Below are 15,857 nucleotides of genomic sequence, written 5' to 3' on the forward strand. Positions count from 1 at the left end.
GTAGAAAGGAACCAGGCTACGAGGGGTGGCCAGTCCTCTTCTGGCTGTGTAAGTGCTGTGCTTGTTGAACGTCCTTCCCTATAAGAGTGCTTCAAGTCTGTTGTCAATTTGTTTACTGTAAAATAGCATTGTATCTGGTCGAACACAATTTTTTCCCACACGTTTACTACGGGTTGGCAACAGGCTGATTGGTTGGCTATTTGAGCCAGTAAAGAGTGCTTTACTATTATTAGGTAGAGGAATGACTTTTACTTACCTCCAGGCCTGGGGGCACACACTTTCTAGTAGGCTTAAATTGAAGATATAGCAAATAGGAGTGGCAATATTGTCCGCTATTATCCTCAGTAATATTCCATCCAATTGTCAGACCCAGTGGCTTGTCATTGTTGATATACAACAATCATTTTTTAACCTCTTCCACACACATACTTTACAGAATTCAAAATTACAATTCTCACCTTTCATAATTTGGTCAGATATACTTGGATGTGTAGTGTCAGCTTTTGTTGCTGGCATGTCATGCCTATGTTTGCTAATCTTGCCAATGAAAAAAATCATTAAAAGTAGTTGGCAATATCAGTCGGTTTTGTGATTAATGACCAATCAGATTCAATGAAAGATGGAGCCGAGTTTGCCTTTTTTCCCAAAATGTAATTTAAGGTGCTCCAAGACCTTTTACTATCATTCTTTGTCATTTATCTTTGTTTCATAGTGTAGTTTCTTCTTCTTTATTATTCAGTTAGTCACATGATTCCTCAATTTTCAATACGTTTGCCAATCAGTTGTGCAGCCAGACTTATTTGCCATTCCTTTTGCCTCATCCCTCAGCCATACATTTTTTCAATTCCTCATCATTCCACAGGGATTTAACAGTAATTTTCTTAAATGGGTGCAGGCTTATTAGTAAGTGGAAAAGGTCATTTCATAAATGTGTCAAGTGCAGCATTTGTTTGCTCCTCATTAAACACCACGGACCAACAAATATTCTTCACATCAACAACATATGAATCACTAAAAAACTTATTGTATGACCTCTTATACACTATATTAGGCCCAGCCTTTGAAACTTTCATTTTCCTAGATATAGCTACTATATTGTGATCACTACATCCGATGGATCTGGATACTGCTTTCAAGCTCATTTCTGCAGCGTTAGTTAAGCTGTGATCAATACATGTTGATTATTTCTGTTAAGAAGCCTTTTGGACCTAGACTTGGCGCTCCGGTACAGCTTGTTGTGCGGTACCAAAGAGAACAGTCTATGACTTGGGTGGCTGGAGTCTGACAATCTTTAGGGCCTTCCTCTGACACCACCTGGTATAGAGGTCCTGGATTGCAGGAAGCTTAGCCCCAGTGATGTACTGGGCCGTTTGTAGTTCCTTGCGGTCGGAGGCCGAGCAGTTGCATCACTCCGTACCAAGGAGTGATGCAACCAGCCAGGATGCTCTCGATGGTGCAGCTGAAGAACCTTTTGAGGATCTGAGGACCTTTGCCAAATCTTTTCAGTCTCCCGATGGAGAATAGGTTTTGTCGTGCCCTCTTTAAGACTGTGTTGGTGTGCTTGGACCATGTTAGTTAGTTAACTTCTTGATGCACCCATCCCGTTGGCGGGATCATTTTAGTCAACATTCGCTGAATTGCAGAGCGCCAAATTCAACTTAAATTACAAAAAATATTTAATTTTCATGAAATCACAAGTGCAATATAGCAAAACACAGCTTAGCTTGTTGTTAATACATGTCAGATTTCAAAAAAGCTTTTTGGCGAAAGCATACTAAGCGTTTATGTAAGGACATCTCTCTCAGCAGACAAAACATTACAAACAGCTAGCAGCCAAGTAGATTGGTCACGAAAGTCAGAAAAGCAATAAAATGAACCGCTTACCTTTGATGATCTTCGGATGTTTGCACTCACGAGACTACCAGTTAAACAATAAATGTTCCTTTTGTTCCATAAAGATTATTTTTATATCCAAAATACCTCCATTTGGTTGGCGCGTTATGTTCAGAAATACACAGGCTCGAGCAGTCACGATCGGGCAGACGAAAATTCCAAATAGTATCTGTAAAGTTTGTAGAAACATGTCAAACGTTGTTTTATAATCAATCCTAATCGATAATATTTAAACCGGACGATAGCTTCTTCAATAGGAGAGAGAAAATGTCTGCTCCAAGCTGTGCCAGCAGCACATAAAAAAACGCTGCTGGCACCCAGCCATCCAATGACGCAATGTGATCTTTCTCGCTAATTTTTCAAAATAAAAGCCTGAAGCTATGTCGTCTAAAGACTGTTCGCAACATGTGGAAGCCATAGGAAAAGGAATCTGGTTGATATCCCTTTAAATGGATTGAAGGCAGGCAATGGAACAGAGAGCTTTCAGGAAAAACAGCACTTCCGGGTTGGGTTTTCCTCAGGTTTTCGCCTGCAATATATGTTCTGTTATACTCACAGAAAATATTTTGACAGTTTTGGAAAATTTAGAGTGTTTTCTAATCTGACATTTATATTCTAGAGTCTGGGCCTGAGAAATAGGCAGTTTCATTTGGGTATGTTTTTCATCCAAACATCAAAATACTGCCCCCTACACGCAACAGGTTAATGATGTGGACACCAAGGAATTTGAAGCTCTCAACCTGTTTCACTGCAGCCCTGTCGATGAGAATGGGGGTGTGCTCGGTCCTCTTTTTCCTGTAGTCCACAATCATCTCCTTTGTCTTGATCACGTTGAGGGAGAGGTTGTTGTCCTGGCACCACACGGCCAGGTCTCTGACCTCCTCCCTATAGGCTGTCTCGTTGTTGATCATACCACTGTGTCATTGGCAAACTTAATGATGGTGTTGGAGTCGTGCCTGGCCATGGAGTCATGAGTGAACAGGGAGTACATAAGGGGACTGAGCACGCACCCGACAGGCCCGTGTTGAGGATCAGCATGGCGAATGTGTTGTTACCTACCCTTACCACCTGGGAACAGCCCATCAGGAAGTCCACAATTCAGTTGCAGAGTGACCTGTTTATTCCCAGGTTCCTTAGCTTATTGATGAGCTTTGAGGGCACTAAGCTGTAGTCAATGAATAACATTCTCACATAGGTGTTATTTTTGTCCAGGTGGGAAAGGGCAGTGTGGAGTGCAAAAGAGATTGCAACATTTGTGGATCTGTTGAGACAGTATGCAAATTGGAGTGGGTCTAGGGTTTCTGGGATAATGGTGTTGATGTGAGCCATAACCAGCCTTTCAAAGCCCTTCATGGCTTCAGACGTGAGTGCTACAGGTAGTCATTTAGGTAGGTTACCTTAGTGTTCTTGGGCACAGGCACTATGGTGGTCTGCTTAAAACATGTTGGTATTACAGACTCGGACAGGGAGAGGTTGAAAAATATGTTAACGTTGGCTATTTTGAGCACTTTTCTTTTGGGATGCTTACTTGTTTTCATTGCTTTACGGTGAAGCTTAGCAGAAATAGATATGCTCATGTTATTTATGTTTGTGCAGGGTGAGCTGCACACAGTGAACTTCCTACTAGGGAACACCGCCTCGGTGCAAACAGTATACATCTGCACATGATTACTGCACATAATAGCTGAAGGATCAGCAGAGGCATTCAGGACAGCTAGAGGGACAAAATTACGCTGTTTTTGAATGAATTATTTCACCTTTATTTAACCAGGTAGGCCAGTTGAGAACAAGTTCTCATTTACAACTGCGACCTGGCCAAGATAAAGCAAAGCGACAAAATCAACAACACAGAGTTACACATAAACAATGGATAACAATAACACAAACAATAAACAATAACACAAAAGAAAAGACAAATAGTAAAATCTATGTACAGTGTGTGCAAATGTAGAAGAGTAAGGAGGTAGGCCATAAATAGGCCCTAGAAGCGAGAAGGAAAAAAATACAATTTAGCATTAATACGGGAATGATAGATGTGCGGATGATGATGTGCAAGTAAAGATACTGGGGTGCAAAAGAACAAGAGGGGAATTAACAATATGGGGATGAGTTAGTCGAATGTGCTATTTACAGATTGGCTGTGTACAGGTACAGTGATGGGTAAGCTGCTCAGACAGCTGACGCTTAAAGTTAGTGAAGTCTCCAGCTTCTTGCAGATTTTTGCAATTTGTTCATGTCATTGGCAGCAGAAAACTGGAAGGAAAGGCGGCCAAAGTAAGTGTTGGCTTTGGGGATGACCAGTGAAATATACTTGCTTGAGCGCGTGCTACGGGTGGATGTAGCTATGGTGACCAGTGAGCTGAGGCGGGGCTTTACCTAGCTAAGACTTATACATCACCTGGAGCCAGTGGGTTTGCCGACGGATATGTAGCGAAGGCCAGCCAACGAGAGCATACAGGTCACAATGGTGGGTGGTATATGGGGCTCCAGTTTGCTTAGTAAAGTGTTGGAGGCTATTTTGTAAATGACATCGCCAAAGTCAAGGAAAGGTAGGATCCGTTTTTTGAGGGCAAGTTTGGCAGCATGAGTGAAAGAGGCTTTGTTGCGAAATAGGATGCTGATACTAGATTTAATTTTGTATTGGAGATGCTTAATGTGGGTCTGGAAGGAGAGTTTACAGTCTAACCAGACACCTAGGTGTTGTCCACATATTCTGGGTCAGAACCGTCCAGAGTAGTGATGCTAGTCGGGCGGAGGCAGCAATCGGTTGAAGAGCATGCACTTAGTTTTACTCGCATTTAAAAGCAGTTGGAGGCCACGGAAGGAGTGTTGTATGGCGTTGAAGCTCGTTTGGAGGTTTGTTAGCACAGTGTTCAAAGAAGGGCCAGATGTATACAGAATGGTGTCGTCTGCGTAGAGGTGGGTCAGAGAATCACCAGCAGTAAGAGCGACATCATTGATATATAAAGAGAAAAGAGTCGTCCCAAGAATTGAACCCTGTGGCACCCCCATAGAGAGACTGCCAGAGGTTCGGACAACAGACTCTCTGATTTGACACACTGAACTCTATCTGAGAAGTAGTTGGTGAACCAGGCGAGGCAGTCATTTGAGAAGCCAATGCTGTTGAGTCTGCCGATAAGAATGCGGTGATTGACAGAGTCTAAAGCCTCGGCCAGGTCGATGAAGACAGCTGCACAGTACTGTCTTTTATCGATGGCGGTTATGATATCGTTTAGTACCTTGAGCGTGGCTGAGGTGCACCCATGACCAGCTCGGAAACCAGATTGCATAGTGGAGAAAGTACGGTGGGATTCAAAATGGTTGGTGATCTGTTTATTAACTTGGCTTTTGAAGATTTTAGAAAGGCAGGGCAGGATGGATATAGGTTTGGGTCTAGAGTCTCCCCCTTTGAAGAGGGGGATGACCACGGCAGCTTTCAATCTTTGGGAATCTCAGACAATACGAAAGAGAGGTTGAATAGGCTAGTAGTAGGGGTTGCAACAATTTTGGAGGATAATTTTAGAAAGAGATGGTCCAGATTGTCTAGCCCAGCTTATTTGTAGGGATACAGATTTTGCAGTTCTTTCAGAACATCAGGTTACTTACATTGTGTCTACCAACTCCCCTGGTATAATGTACATTTGCTGAAGAATTATGACAACTCAGCATCACAATGGCAGGGATTAGCTGAGTGGTGCTTGAGTCATTGATAAGTCATTGTCTCAATGCAGCCTTAATGTTGTAAAAGGATCCAGGAACCCAAATTATTTGGGTGGATCACATCCTCCTTATAAAATGTGTTTTGTTTCCAAAAAGTTATGAAATTGTCAACAAAAAGTTACACCAATTGAGCTGCAATAATCACATAGCCAGTTGTGAAGAGAAAGAATCCTGCAAAAGCATTCAATGCCACTATTCAGAGGGCACAGAGCCAAATATGATGGGTATTTAATTAGCGTCTAGCAGAGAGTCAATGACCTCTTTAAAATACAGTTTCAACAGTTCAGAGTTTCCCTTCATAATGTTATTAAAACCCACATGAACTACGATAGAATCGATTTCCATGTCCTGAAGTAGTACATTCGGTAGCAGTTAAGTATTGTCATTTACTCAAGCTCCCGGCACAGGCCTCCGACATATGGAGAATTCCCGTTCGATCCAGAGCAGGGACGGAAGGTTGCCGATGTCAACATCGAAATCGTAGGAGTAGGCACTGCGGCCGCAGACATAGGTACCCCCTGTGACGAAGGTGCAGGAAAATCAGGCTCCAGGACGCCAAAACTATTCGTTGTTTGTATCTGCTCCGGGCCTATCGTTGGGAGTGTAGACTGCTTTGCGGGAGGCCGCTGTCTTTGCCTTCCACGGCTCATGACATGCGACCATCTATGATTCCCTTGCTCCTCTTGCTGTGCCCCTTCGACTCTGCTATTAGATGGGGGAGCTCCAGGCAACACAGGCCAGTCGGATAATGACAAAAGACAAGGCGGAGATGCAGCCAACAAGCGCGTACACCGTCCAGCCACTGGCGTAGAAAAGGTAAACATTCCACTCTGTGTTTTAACCAGTTTCTTAGGTAGGCTGGCAACCTGCGTGATCAAGGAAGCCACCTCAAGCCTATAATCCCCGGCAAGCAAACAATCGCCGCATTGGAACTCTGAGTGATCCGGTTTGTCCTGAAGCAAAGCGTAGTAGACACAGCTCCTACAGCCCCGGAACACTACAATTATTTCTCCAGACAAAGAGGGCTCCATTGCAAAACTCATCTGGGACTAAATCCGTTAGCTTGGTGGCAAGCAGCTTAGTGGCTCTGTCAAGCAGGCTTCAACCTGTCTGCTAAGCAGAATTCTGGGACAAGAAATAGCGGTCCTAGCTGTTAAAAGCTAATCACGTCACGGAATCCACGCAAAAACAAGTTTGGTATTTATATTTAACGAATATTAGTTATGTTTGAATCAAAAATAACAAACCGAGTGTTTCCAGCATACAGTGTTCACCTGCGCACTCTGATGACATCACAAGGTTGGTTTGACATTCTCACACTCATTGACGCAGCAAACTAAGTGACCTTGACTTGTTTGTATGAGGTTAGGCTGTTTCCTCATCCATCTTCATTGTAGAGACACAGTTTAGTTTAACTAATGGTCATAGGTGGAGTAAAGCGTCAGTAGTGGGGCACCTGTATGACAGCCTACCTTAGTCCTATTCTCTATCTCATAGATGGAGAGTTGCATGGGAATGTTAAAGCTGTGCAGAATGTTGCCTCCAAACACCAGCGTGTCCTCAGGGGTGTAGACTGCATGAATCCAGCCTGAAACAGGACAGCCAGCCAAACATCATGAGAACCGGCTGACCCACTCAAAACAGATAGCATGCCCAAACATGTCCTCAAACACATGCTTGAATAAAGCAGAGCATGTAATGTATGGTTTGCTACAATAATATTAATGTCAATATGATAGGAATACATCAAAATTAAATGCTAGGCAGTTCACCAGAGGGGATGAAGAAGGTGTAGCCCTGTTTCAGCTCCACCCTCTGGCAGCCATCTGCACGGTCTCCCAGGAAGATGTCACTCTGCTTGCCTGACAGAACCCAGTCCTCATACAGGGCAAGGTTATGAGGCGTCGGAGGCACCAGCCAGAACACCTGGGGACAGGACAGGGTATGAAAAGTTGTGAATGTAGCTTTGGTAGTCATCTAAAACAAGGGTGATATTTCTATGTTAACAGCACTCAATGTTACATCTTATACTAGAGAAGCCAGGACATTTCTTAGATTTGACTATCCTACCGCAACATTTCTCTTCCTCTAGCTTGAAATGTGCACGTTTATATAATGAGATCCCTCAACGGACTACCTAGCAACAGTCCTGTGATTTCTGCAGCCGTCGCTGAGAAAAACAGGGGGCAGGTTCGTTTGTAGCGCCTCTGCAGAAATCTGATACATTTACAGTACCGGCATTGGGGGAGGGTACATCAGAGTCTCAGGTGGATGCACTGCTGTTATCCACATACTGTTAAAGAAAAATGAATACAAATAATAATACAAATAAATTAACTTACCTTCCCTCCCTTGAAAACGTGATACCACACAGACGTGCCCCCGAAATCAATGTGGAAGTCAGTATAGCAGCCCTTCACGCTCATCAAACAGTACCTACAGAGGAGGGATGAAAGGGATGGATGATGAGACCCTGCATCTGCATAGTTATGATGAACCTGAGGGATCAGACCGTGGGTTAGATACTGAGCTGAATGAACATCATTAACAGAAATGGGTAAATAAAACATGTGTAGTATGGTCACCAACTTTGTCAAAGAAGCACTCAGTGAGCAAACTTTTGTTCACTGTTCTTACCCCAGAAACTATCCAGAAAGTGTAGCATTGCAACATTCCAGTACATGGAATGGAGCTTGAGTATGGAAGCTATTTGGCCGAAAATGTATATTTATTCCTTCAAAACAAGCAGTTCAACCAATTTGGAACAGCCCCAATACCTGGTTGAAATCTTCTACATCTACCAATACTCTATTCCGACCAGCATCAAAAAAATCAATAACCACAAATGTGTGGACACACACACACACACACACACACACACACACACACACACACACAATACCCCATAATGTCAAAGTGGAATATTATTTGCAGTTTTTACTAATTAATTAAGAAAGATGAAATGTCTTGAGTCCATAAGTATTCAACTCCTTTGTTATGGTAAGCCTAAAGTTCAAGAGTAAATATGTTGCTTAGCAAGCAAGTAATTGCATGGACAATTATCTGTAAGGTCCCTCAGTCGAGCAGTACATTTCTAACACAGATTCAACCACAAAGACCAGAGAAGGGCCCTCGCAAAGAAGGGCACCTATTGGTAGATGTTTTTTTTTTTTTTTTTTTTTTTAAGCAGATGTTGAATATCCCTTTGAGTCTGATGAAGTTATTAATTATACTTTGGATGGTGTATCAATACTAGAGGTCGACCGATTAATTAGGTCCGATTACAAGTTTTCATAACAATCGGTAATCGCCATTTTTGGACACCGATCACGACCGATTACATTGCACTCCACGAGGAGACTGCGTGGCAGGCTGACTACCTGTTATTCGAGTGCCGCAAGGAGCCAAGGTAAGGTGCTAGCTAGCATTAAACATACCTTATAAAAACAATCAATCTTCACATAATTACTAGTTAACTACACATGGTTGATGATATTACTAGTTTATCTAGCTTGTCGTGGGTTGCATATAATCGATGCGGTGCCTGTTAATTTATCATTGAATCATAGCCTACTTCACCAAATGGTTATTTAACAAGTGCATTCGTGAAAAGAAACACTGTCGTTGCACCAATGTGTACCTACCATAAACATCAACGCCTTTACCTGCCTATTTAGTTAATATTACCTGCTAACATACATTTATTTTAACTAGGGAAATTGTGTCACTTCTCTTGCGTTCCGTGCAACAGAGTCAAGCTATATGCAGCAGTTTGGGCCGCCTGGCTCGTTGCGAACTGTGTGAAGATCAACTTAGCCAAGCGGGGGATGACTTAATAACAGCGCATTTGCAAAAAAAGCACAATCGTTGCACGAATGTACCTAACCATATACATCAACGCCTTTCTTAAAATCAATACACACGACGTATATTTTTTTAAACCTGCATATTTAGTTAAAAGAAATCCAGGTTAGCAGCCAATATTAAACGAGGGAAATTGTATCACTTCTCTTGCGTTTATTGCACGCAGAGTCAGGGAATATGCAACAGTTTGGGCCGCCTGGCTCGTTGAGAACTAATTTGCCAGAATTTTACGGAATTATGACATAACATTGTAGGTTGTGCAATGTAACAGGAATATTTAGACTTATGGATGCCACCCGTTAGATAAAATACGGAACGGTTCCGTATTTCACTGAAAGAATAAACGTTTTGTTTTCAAAATGATAGTTTCCAGATTTTACCATATTAATGACATACGGCTTGTATTTCTGTGTGTTATTATATTATAATTAAGTCTATGATTTGATATTTGATAGAGCAGTCTGACTGAGCAGTGGTAGGCAGCAGCAGGCTCGTAAGCATTCATTCAAACAGCACATTTGTGCATTTGCCAGCAGCTCTTCCCTGTGCTTCAAGCATTGAGCTGTTTATGACTTCAAGCCTATCAACTCCCGAGATTAAGCTGGTGTAACCGATGTGAAATGGCTAGCTAGTTAGCGGGGTGCGTGCTAATAGCGTTTCAATCAGTGACGTAACTCGCTCTGAGACCTTGAAGTAGTTGTTCACCTTGCTCTGCAAGGCTGTTGTCGATGTGTTCCTGGTTCGAGCCCAGGTAGGGGCGAGGAAAGGGACAGAAGCTATACTGTTACACTGGCAATACTAAACTGCCTATAAGAACATCCAATAGTCAAAGGTATATGAAATATAAATGGTATAGAGAGAAATAGTCCTATAATAACTACAACATAAAACCTCTTACCTGGGAATATTGAAGACTCATTTTAAAAGAAACCACCAGCTTTCATATGTTCTCATGTTCTGAGCAAGGAACTTAAACGTTAGCTTTTTTACATGGCACATATTGCACTTTTATTTTCTTCTCCAACACTTTGTTTTTGCATTATTTAAACCAAATTGAACATGTTTCATTATTTATTTGAGGCTAAATTCATTTTATTGATGTATTATATTAAGTTAAAATAAAAGTGGTCATTCAGTATTGTTGTAATTGTCATTATTACAAATTAATAAATGTTTAAAAAACGGTTTAAAAATAATAATAATTTGATCGGACGATTAATCGGTATCGGCTTTTTTGGGTCCTCCAATAATCGGTATCGGCTTTGAAAAATCATAATCGGTCGACCTCTACTCAATACACCCAGTCACTACAAAGATACGAGCGTCCTTCCTAACTCAGTTGCCGGAGAGGAAAGAAACCGCTCAGGGGTTTCACCATGACGACAATGGTGACTTTAAAACAGTTACAGAGTTTAATGGCTGTGAAAGGAGAAAACTGAGGATGGATCAACATTGTAGTTACTCCACAATACTAAACTAATTGACAGAGTGAAAAGGAAGCCTGTACAGAATGAAAATATTACAAAGCATCCATCCTGTTTGCAAGAAGGCACTAAAGTACAACTGCAAAAGCTTTGTCCTGAATATGAAGTCTTATGTTTGGGACAGATCCAATACAACACATTATGGAGTACTACTCTCCATATTTTCAAGCACAGTAGTGGCTGCATCATGTTATGGGTAATGCTTGTAATCATTAAGGACTGGGGAGTTTTTCAGGATAAAAAAAGAAATGGAGCTAAATGCAGGCAAAAGGAAGACCTGGTTCAGTCTGCATTCCACCAAACACTGGGAGATTAATTCACCTTCCAGCAAGACAATAACCTAAAACACAAGGCCAAATCTACTGGAATTGCTTACCAAGACAGTCAATGTTCCTTAGTGGCCGAGTTACAGTTTTGACTGAAATCTACTTATAAATCTGTGGCCGTGGCCAATGGCGCAGTCTCTGAAGGAACATTTTTAAATGCTGTTCTCTTGGCCGCAGAGACTTCCTGCAAATTTTGCCTTCGGAGGGGAGAAAATGTTAACGTTTTAAGCTCATTTCCTGCAATTCTACACATTTTGCAGAGGCGTATGTAGTGTTCTTATGCAGCGGAGTGAATCAAACGTTCTAGCAGCAGGCCGCAGCTGCTAAATTAATATAGGGAAAACAATGCAAATTATGGTTAAAGCCACAGTCATGATTGTTGTAAGATGGTTTGATTTGTATGTAGGCTACTGCAAAATGGTGCATCCATTCTCCTGGTATCATTTTAAAGTCAGCATAGGTATTCTACTCGCCAGGCTTCTCAGATCTATACCCTACAGTAAATCAGGCAACAACAAAAATTCTAGCTACAGGTCCATACATACACTGAGTGTTTGATAAAAAGGTTATGACATTTCTAATTCAAAGCCTTTCACAGGGTTCCACTATTCAAGCCATGGGACATCCATCATGAATGATGAACAAACAATACACCAAATCTATACCAAACACTGATCGACACAACCCCTGTTCCTGTTGTAGGACAAATGACCTCTCTTGGCAGCACGAGTCCACCAGGGAGCCTCCATAACACCAGTTGATCAATACAAGCTTGTTTGCCTCCTCTGATCCAGTCAGTTGCAAGAGCTCATAAAATACAGACCACTTCCCATCCTGTCAACGCGGCTAATTTCAACCATACATATTTAATTTGGTCTATTACATAAGTCGGGGGCTAAGATATAGTTCTCCAGCCTCCGCTGGCTCCTACTGTATGACGCTAGTCAGAAAGATACAGGCATGTCATCCACCCTACAGCAGTGTATCTGCTCCCTCCCACAGAGAGACCTGAGGAAATGGTTTACAGGAGTATGACCTTGACTGAGGTGATGGGTTAAACTGCCAGTTTAAGCACATAAATACTCAGGGAGAAGGACACCTCATCCATTTAAGTGATAATGCCCAAGAAGCCGGTGTTTGGAGGAGATATTGCCACGAGTGTCGTAGAGGGCCGGCAAACCGTGCCAATATATCCTCCAAACACTGGCATCGTGGGCATTATCATTTTTATACAACGGGTTACCAACATATTCAAATAATGATTGACATATTTTCATAAAAAAAAAACATTTTTTATGAATTTATTCATACTATTTCATCCTTCCACAAGATATAGTCCCGACACAAATCTATGGTTGCCAGCCAAGCCGACTGGTCATTCATTCTATCGGTTCGGTTGCAAGAGATGTCACCCATCCGTCATTTCTGTTCTCTATCTATGGACGCGACCCAGTCACTCATTCTAAATGTTCCAATACCATACTGGCTGGCAACGTTCTTATTCCTTGCTTGCTTGCTAGCCAGTTATGGCTAAATTATAGTCACGTCAAACAGTGCAGCCAGAATAACAGCAAAGTGGCTGCATTTGCGTTTGTTTAAGCTGTTTTCTAGTGACATTTATTTGGAATCATCCATAACAATGAGCTAATGGGGCGCGATTTCGCCTGCCATAGAGAATGTGTTCTCTCGTCAGGACACTGTTGTTCAGCGGAGCTAGTCAACAACACAGCTAACACAATCACAACAAACTGAAGCTGGAAAGACTTCAAACAAGCTGCATTTCGTTTTGTTTTACCTGTTCTGACATTACCTGTTTTCTTGACATTTCTTTGTATATATCCATAAAAATTATGCCAGCTGATTCATGAATTTAACTGGCTGAGAAAAGTGGTCTGTCTCGTCCCGACACATTCATTACTATGGGACAGGTGGAGAAAGAATTTCAATATTGAAATAATGTTGCAAATGTCAGAGGTTTATACAAATCTCAGCTGTGGAAAACCAACTGCTTGTCTAAAAAAAATGGGATATAATGTCTAGATGCTTTTTATAGTGGAGATCAAGTTTATAAATTGCCTGGCTGGGTTGATGACAGTGAATTGCGCAGTGAGATGGATCAGAGTAAATATGCATTTCAACGTCATAGCTTTAGCCGGTGGTAACTTGTTGAATAGACACCAGTTGGAATGCGGTTTTAAACAATCAGTGTCCAGGATTAGACCACCTTTTGTATAACTAGACACAAATATCACCTACACTCAACAGAACATGTAGAGACGCATAATACTGAATGGCTTACATACTTCACATTCACTCTCTTTATATTATGAATACCTTACTTGCAAACAAAGACAAATCATTTTCAAAGAAGCACATATAGACCTCCTACACATTCACAGATGTTTATAATAGAACTATCTTCACCCACGACTGTTGCAATTATCATAAACTGAGGGCCCATCTGCTGAACCTGTGAGACACAACATAATCACACACATTGATCCCCATCCTATTGGCTGCACAGCAGTTTCCCCTATGGACAGAGAGTGACCAGACCCTGGGCTAAGAGCCCAACATCCCACTACAAACACCACTCACAATCAATCTCAGCACCCCATAAGCGTCTCCATTAAAGAGGGGGGTAAATAAATCGAAGTCAAATGACATGGTAGAGTACTCCCGACATCTCTAAACCCCAGCAGCTTTTCCCAATGAAAGACAGAGACGTACCCGATAGCTATTCCTCTCTCTCTGAGCCGGTTCGCTCAGGACCAGCCCCCCCCCCCTGCGCGCTTTTCACCGACCGGACAGGAAAGAACTGCTATAGCTTTTATTTCTGGCTTTTATTTCCCTGCCTCTCCATCTGCGGAGGGCTCCATTTAGTAAAGAGAGAGAGTGAGAAACTGGGAGGAGAGAGAATATTATAGTGAAAGAGAGAGAGCAAGATAGAGTGTGTGAGAGAGGGGAAGAATGAGGATGAAAGGGAGGGCACAATTGGCTCTGGAGTGCGGGTCATGCCCTAATGCTGGCAACTGATTGGCTGAGGAGGATCCAGTCACTTCTGCACCCTGTGAAGAACCGCCCTCCACCATGAAAGAGCCCCGCTGCCTAGCAACCATCTAGAGCCATAAGAGGAAGTGAACAACAGCAGTGCGCAGCGGGCAGAGGGACTTTGGAAAAGGGAGGAGGAGTAGGCTAATATTTCCTCCGAGCAAAGCAGCTTTTAAAAATAAAATTTGCCCTGTGCTTGAGCATTTTCCTGTTAGGTACAATCCACTACATTTTGCAAACAGGTTAAAACATCCAAAGAAACTTTCTGACATTGCATGGCAAATACTATGCAATAACTAAGGACATTTCTAAAATACTTACTTCTGTACTTTGGGGTACTTCATCTCTGAGATGACATTAGTGGCTTCGGTTTGTCTTCGTTTCAGTTTTAGGGGCCACATGTTGTCCACCCAGTCCACTAAATCCACCTATAAGAGAGTTGACAGTTGACTGGCATTCACTATCAAATTTGCTCTCGTTCATAATGAACAGATGAAATAAAAACTGCCAGCGTCATCTCACCACAGTGGGCCTCTTGATGAGGTTCTCCAGTTTGGTGTGGCTGAACTCTAGGCTGATAACATTGAAGAGTTTGTCCCTCTCTTCCTCAGGCGTCTCATAGTAGCGGACAAACTGGGCCATGCTCATCTCAGAGCCTTTCTGAGTGCTCACATCCATCACATCAACAGCACGACGGCTACCTGCAAACACCAACACAGCAGTCTTACGGTAAACCTCGGTACAACTGTACAATTTGTATGCGCTTTGTTCATAACCTTTACCAACAGGTGGAGTTGCTGAACCACAGCACACATACATTTTGTACCATAATAAAAAAAGTACACCCTGTCCTGAACACTTTCATCATCTGACATGAGCAGGGCTAGCCTACGCCGGGCAAATAAACAAATGTATGTAGCTGTCCTTGAGCTGTTCTTGTCTAATGATGTTCTGTATTATGTCATTCTGTATTTATGTTTCATGTTTTGTGTGAACCCCAGGAGGAATAGCTCCTGCTTTTGCAACAGCTAATGGGGATCCTAATAAAATACCAAATATGTGTGCACTAAGTTGAAAATGTAGGCGCTTACAAAGAAATGTAGGGGCACAATTAAAAATCTTTGAGGTAGTAAAGCTAGAATGCTACAGTTGTCTGGGCACTGGTGGTCCTTAATTAAAATTCTCGGTCGCACAGAAAAATATTTAAGCACTTATGCGAGTAAAATCGTCGCACTGAAGAACCCTGCCGAGATCTAATAAGTGGTAATTTAGCCTAAGTAAAAAGTGCCATTTAACTGATGTCAGTCTGATTAAAATATAGAATCTATATGACTAGGCCTATATCTATTTTGTCTGTAATGCAAATGTATAGAAATTGTCTTGGTACAGTGAGTCATCTCATTTTTGCATTACAGGCTTATAGAAGTTTATATCAACACCCACATACTTTTTTGACATAACACCTTTTCCAGTAGCATGCTTTTCATTCATCAAGAAATGCAGGGTATTGTGGAGTACA

The 15,857-nt window shown here is 42.0% G+C and overlaps 1 protein-coding gene across 9 annotated transcripts in view; it reads right to left on the reverse strand.

Moving 5' to 3' along the window:
• The window catches only part of LOC118387661 (lysine-specific demethylase 2B-like), a 53,379-nt gene that overhangs the window by 34,707 nt on the left and 2,815 nt on the right, over window positions 1-15,857 (reverse strand). For all 9 annotated transcript variants that reach the window (XM_052525770.1, XM_052525766.1, XM_052525771.1 and 6 more), the window contains 5 exons: window positions 14,861-15,039; window positions 14,660-14,766; window positions 7,956-8,049; window positions 7,386-7,539; window positions 7,086-7,201 (listed from right to left, as the gene is read on the reverse strand). In XM_052525770.1, the coding sequence (XP_052381730.1) occupies window positions 7,086-7,201; window positions 7,386-7,539; window positions 7,956-8,049; window positions 14,660-14,766; window positions 14,861-15,039 (650 nt within the window). The remainder of the gene's footprint in view (window positions 1-7,085; window positions 7,202-7,385; window positions 7,540-7,955; window positions 8,050-14,659; window positions 14,767-14,860; window positions 15,040-15,857) is intronic.

This window comes from Oncorhynchus keta, chromosome 9 (genome assembly GCF_023373465.1).
Source record: "Oncorhynchus keta strain PuntledgeMale-10-30-2019 chromosome 9, Oket_V2, whole genome shotgun sequence".
NCBI lineage: Eukaryota > Metazoa > Chordata > Actinopteri > Salmoniformes > Salmonidae > Oncorhynchus > Oncorhynchus keta.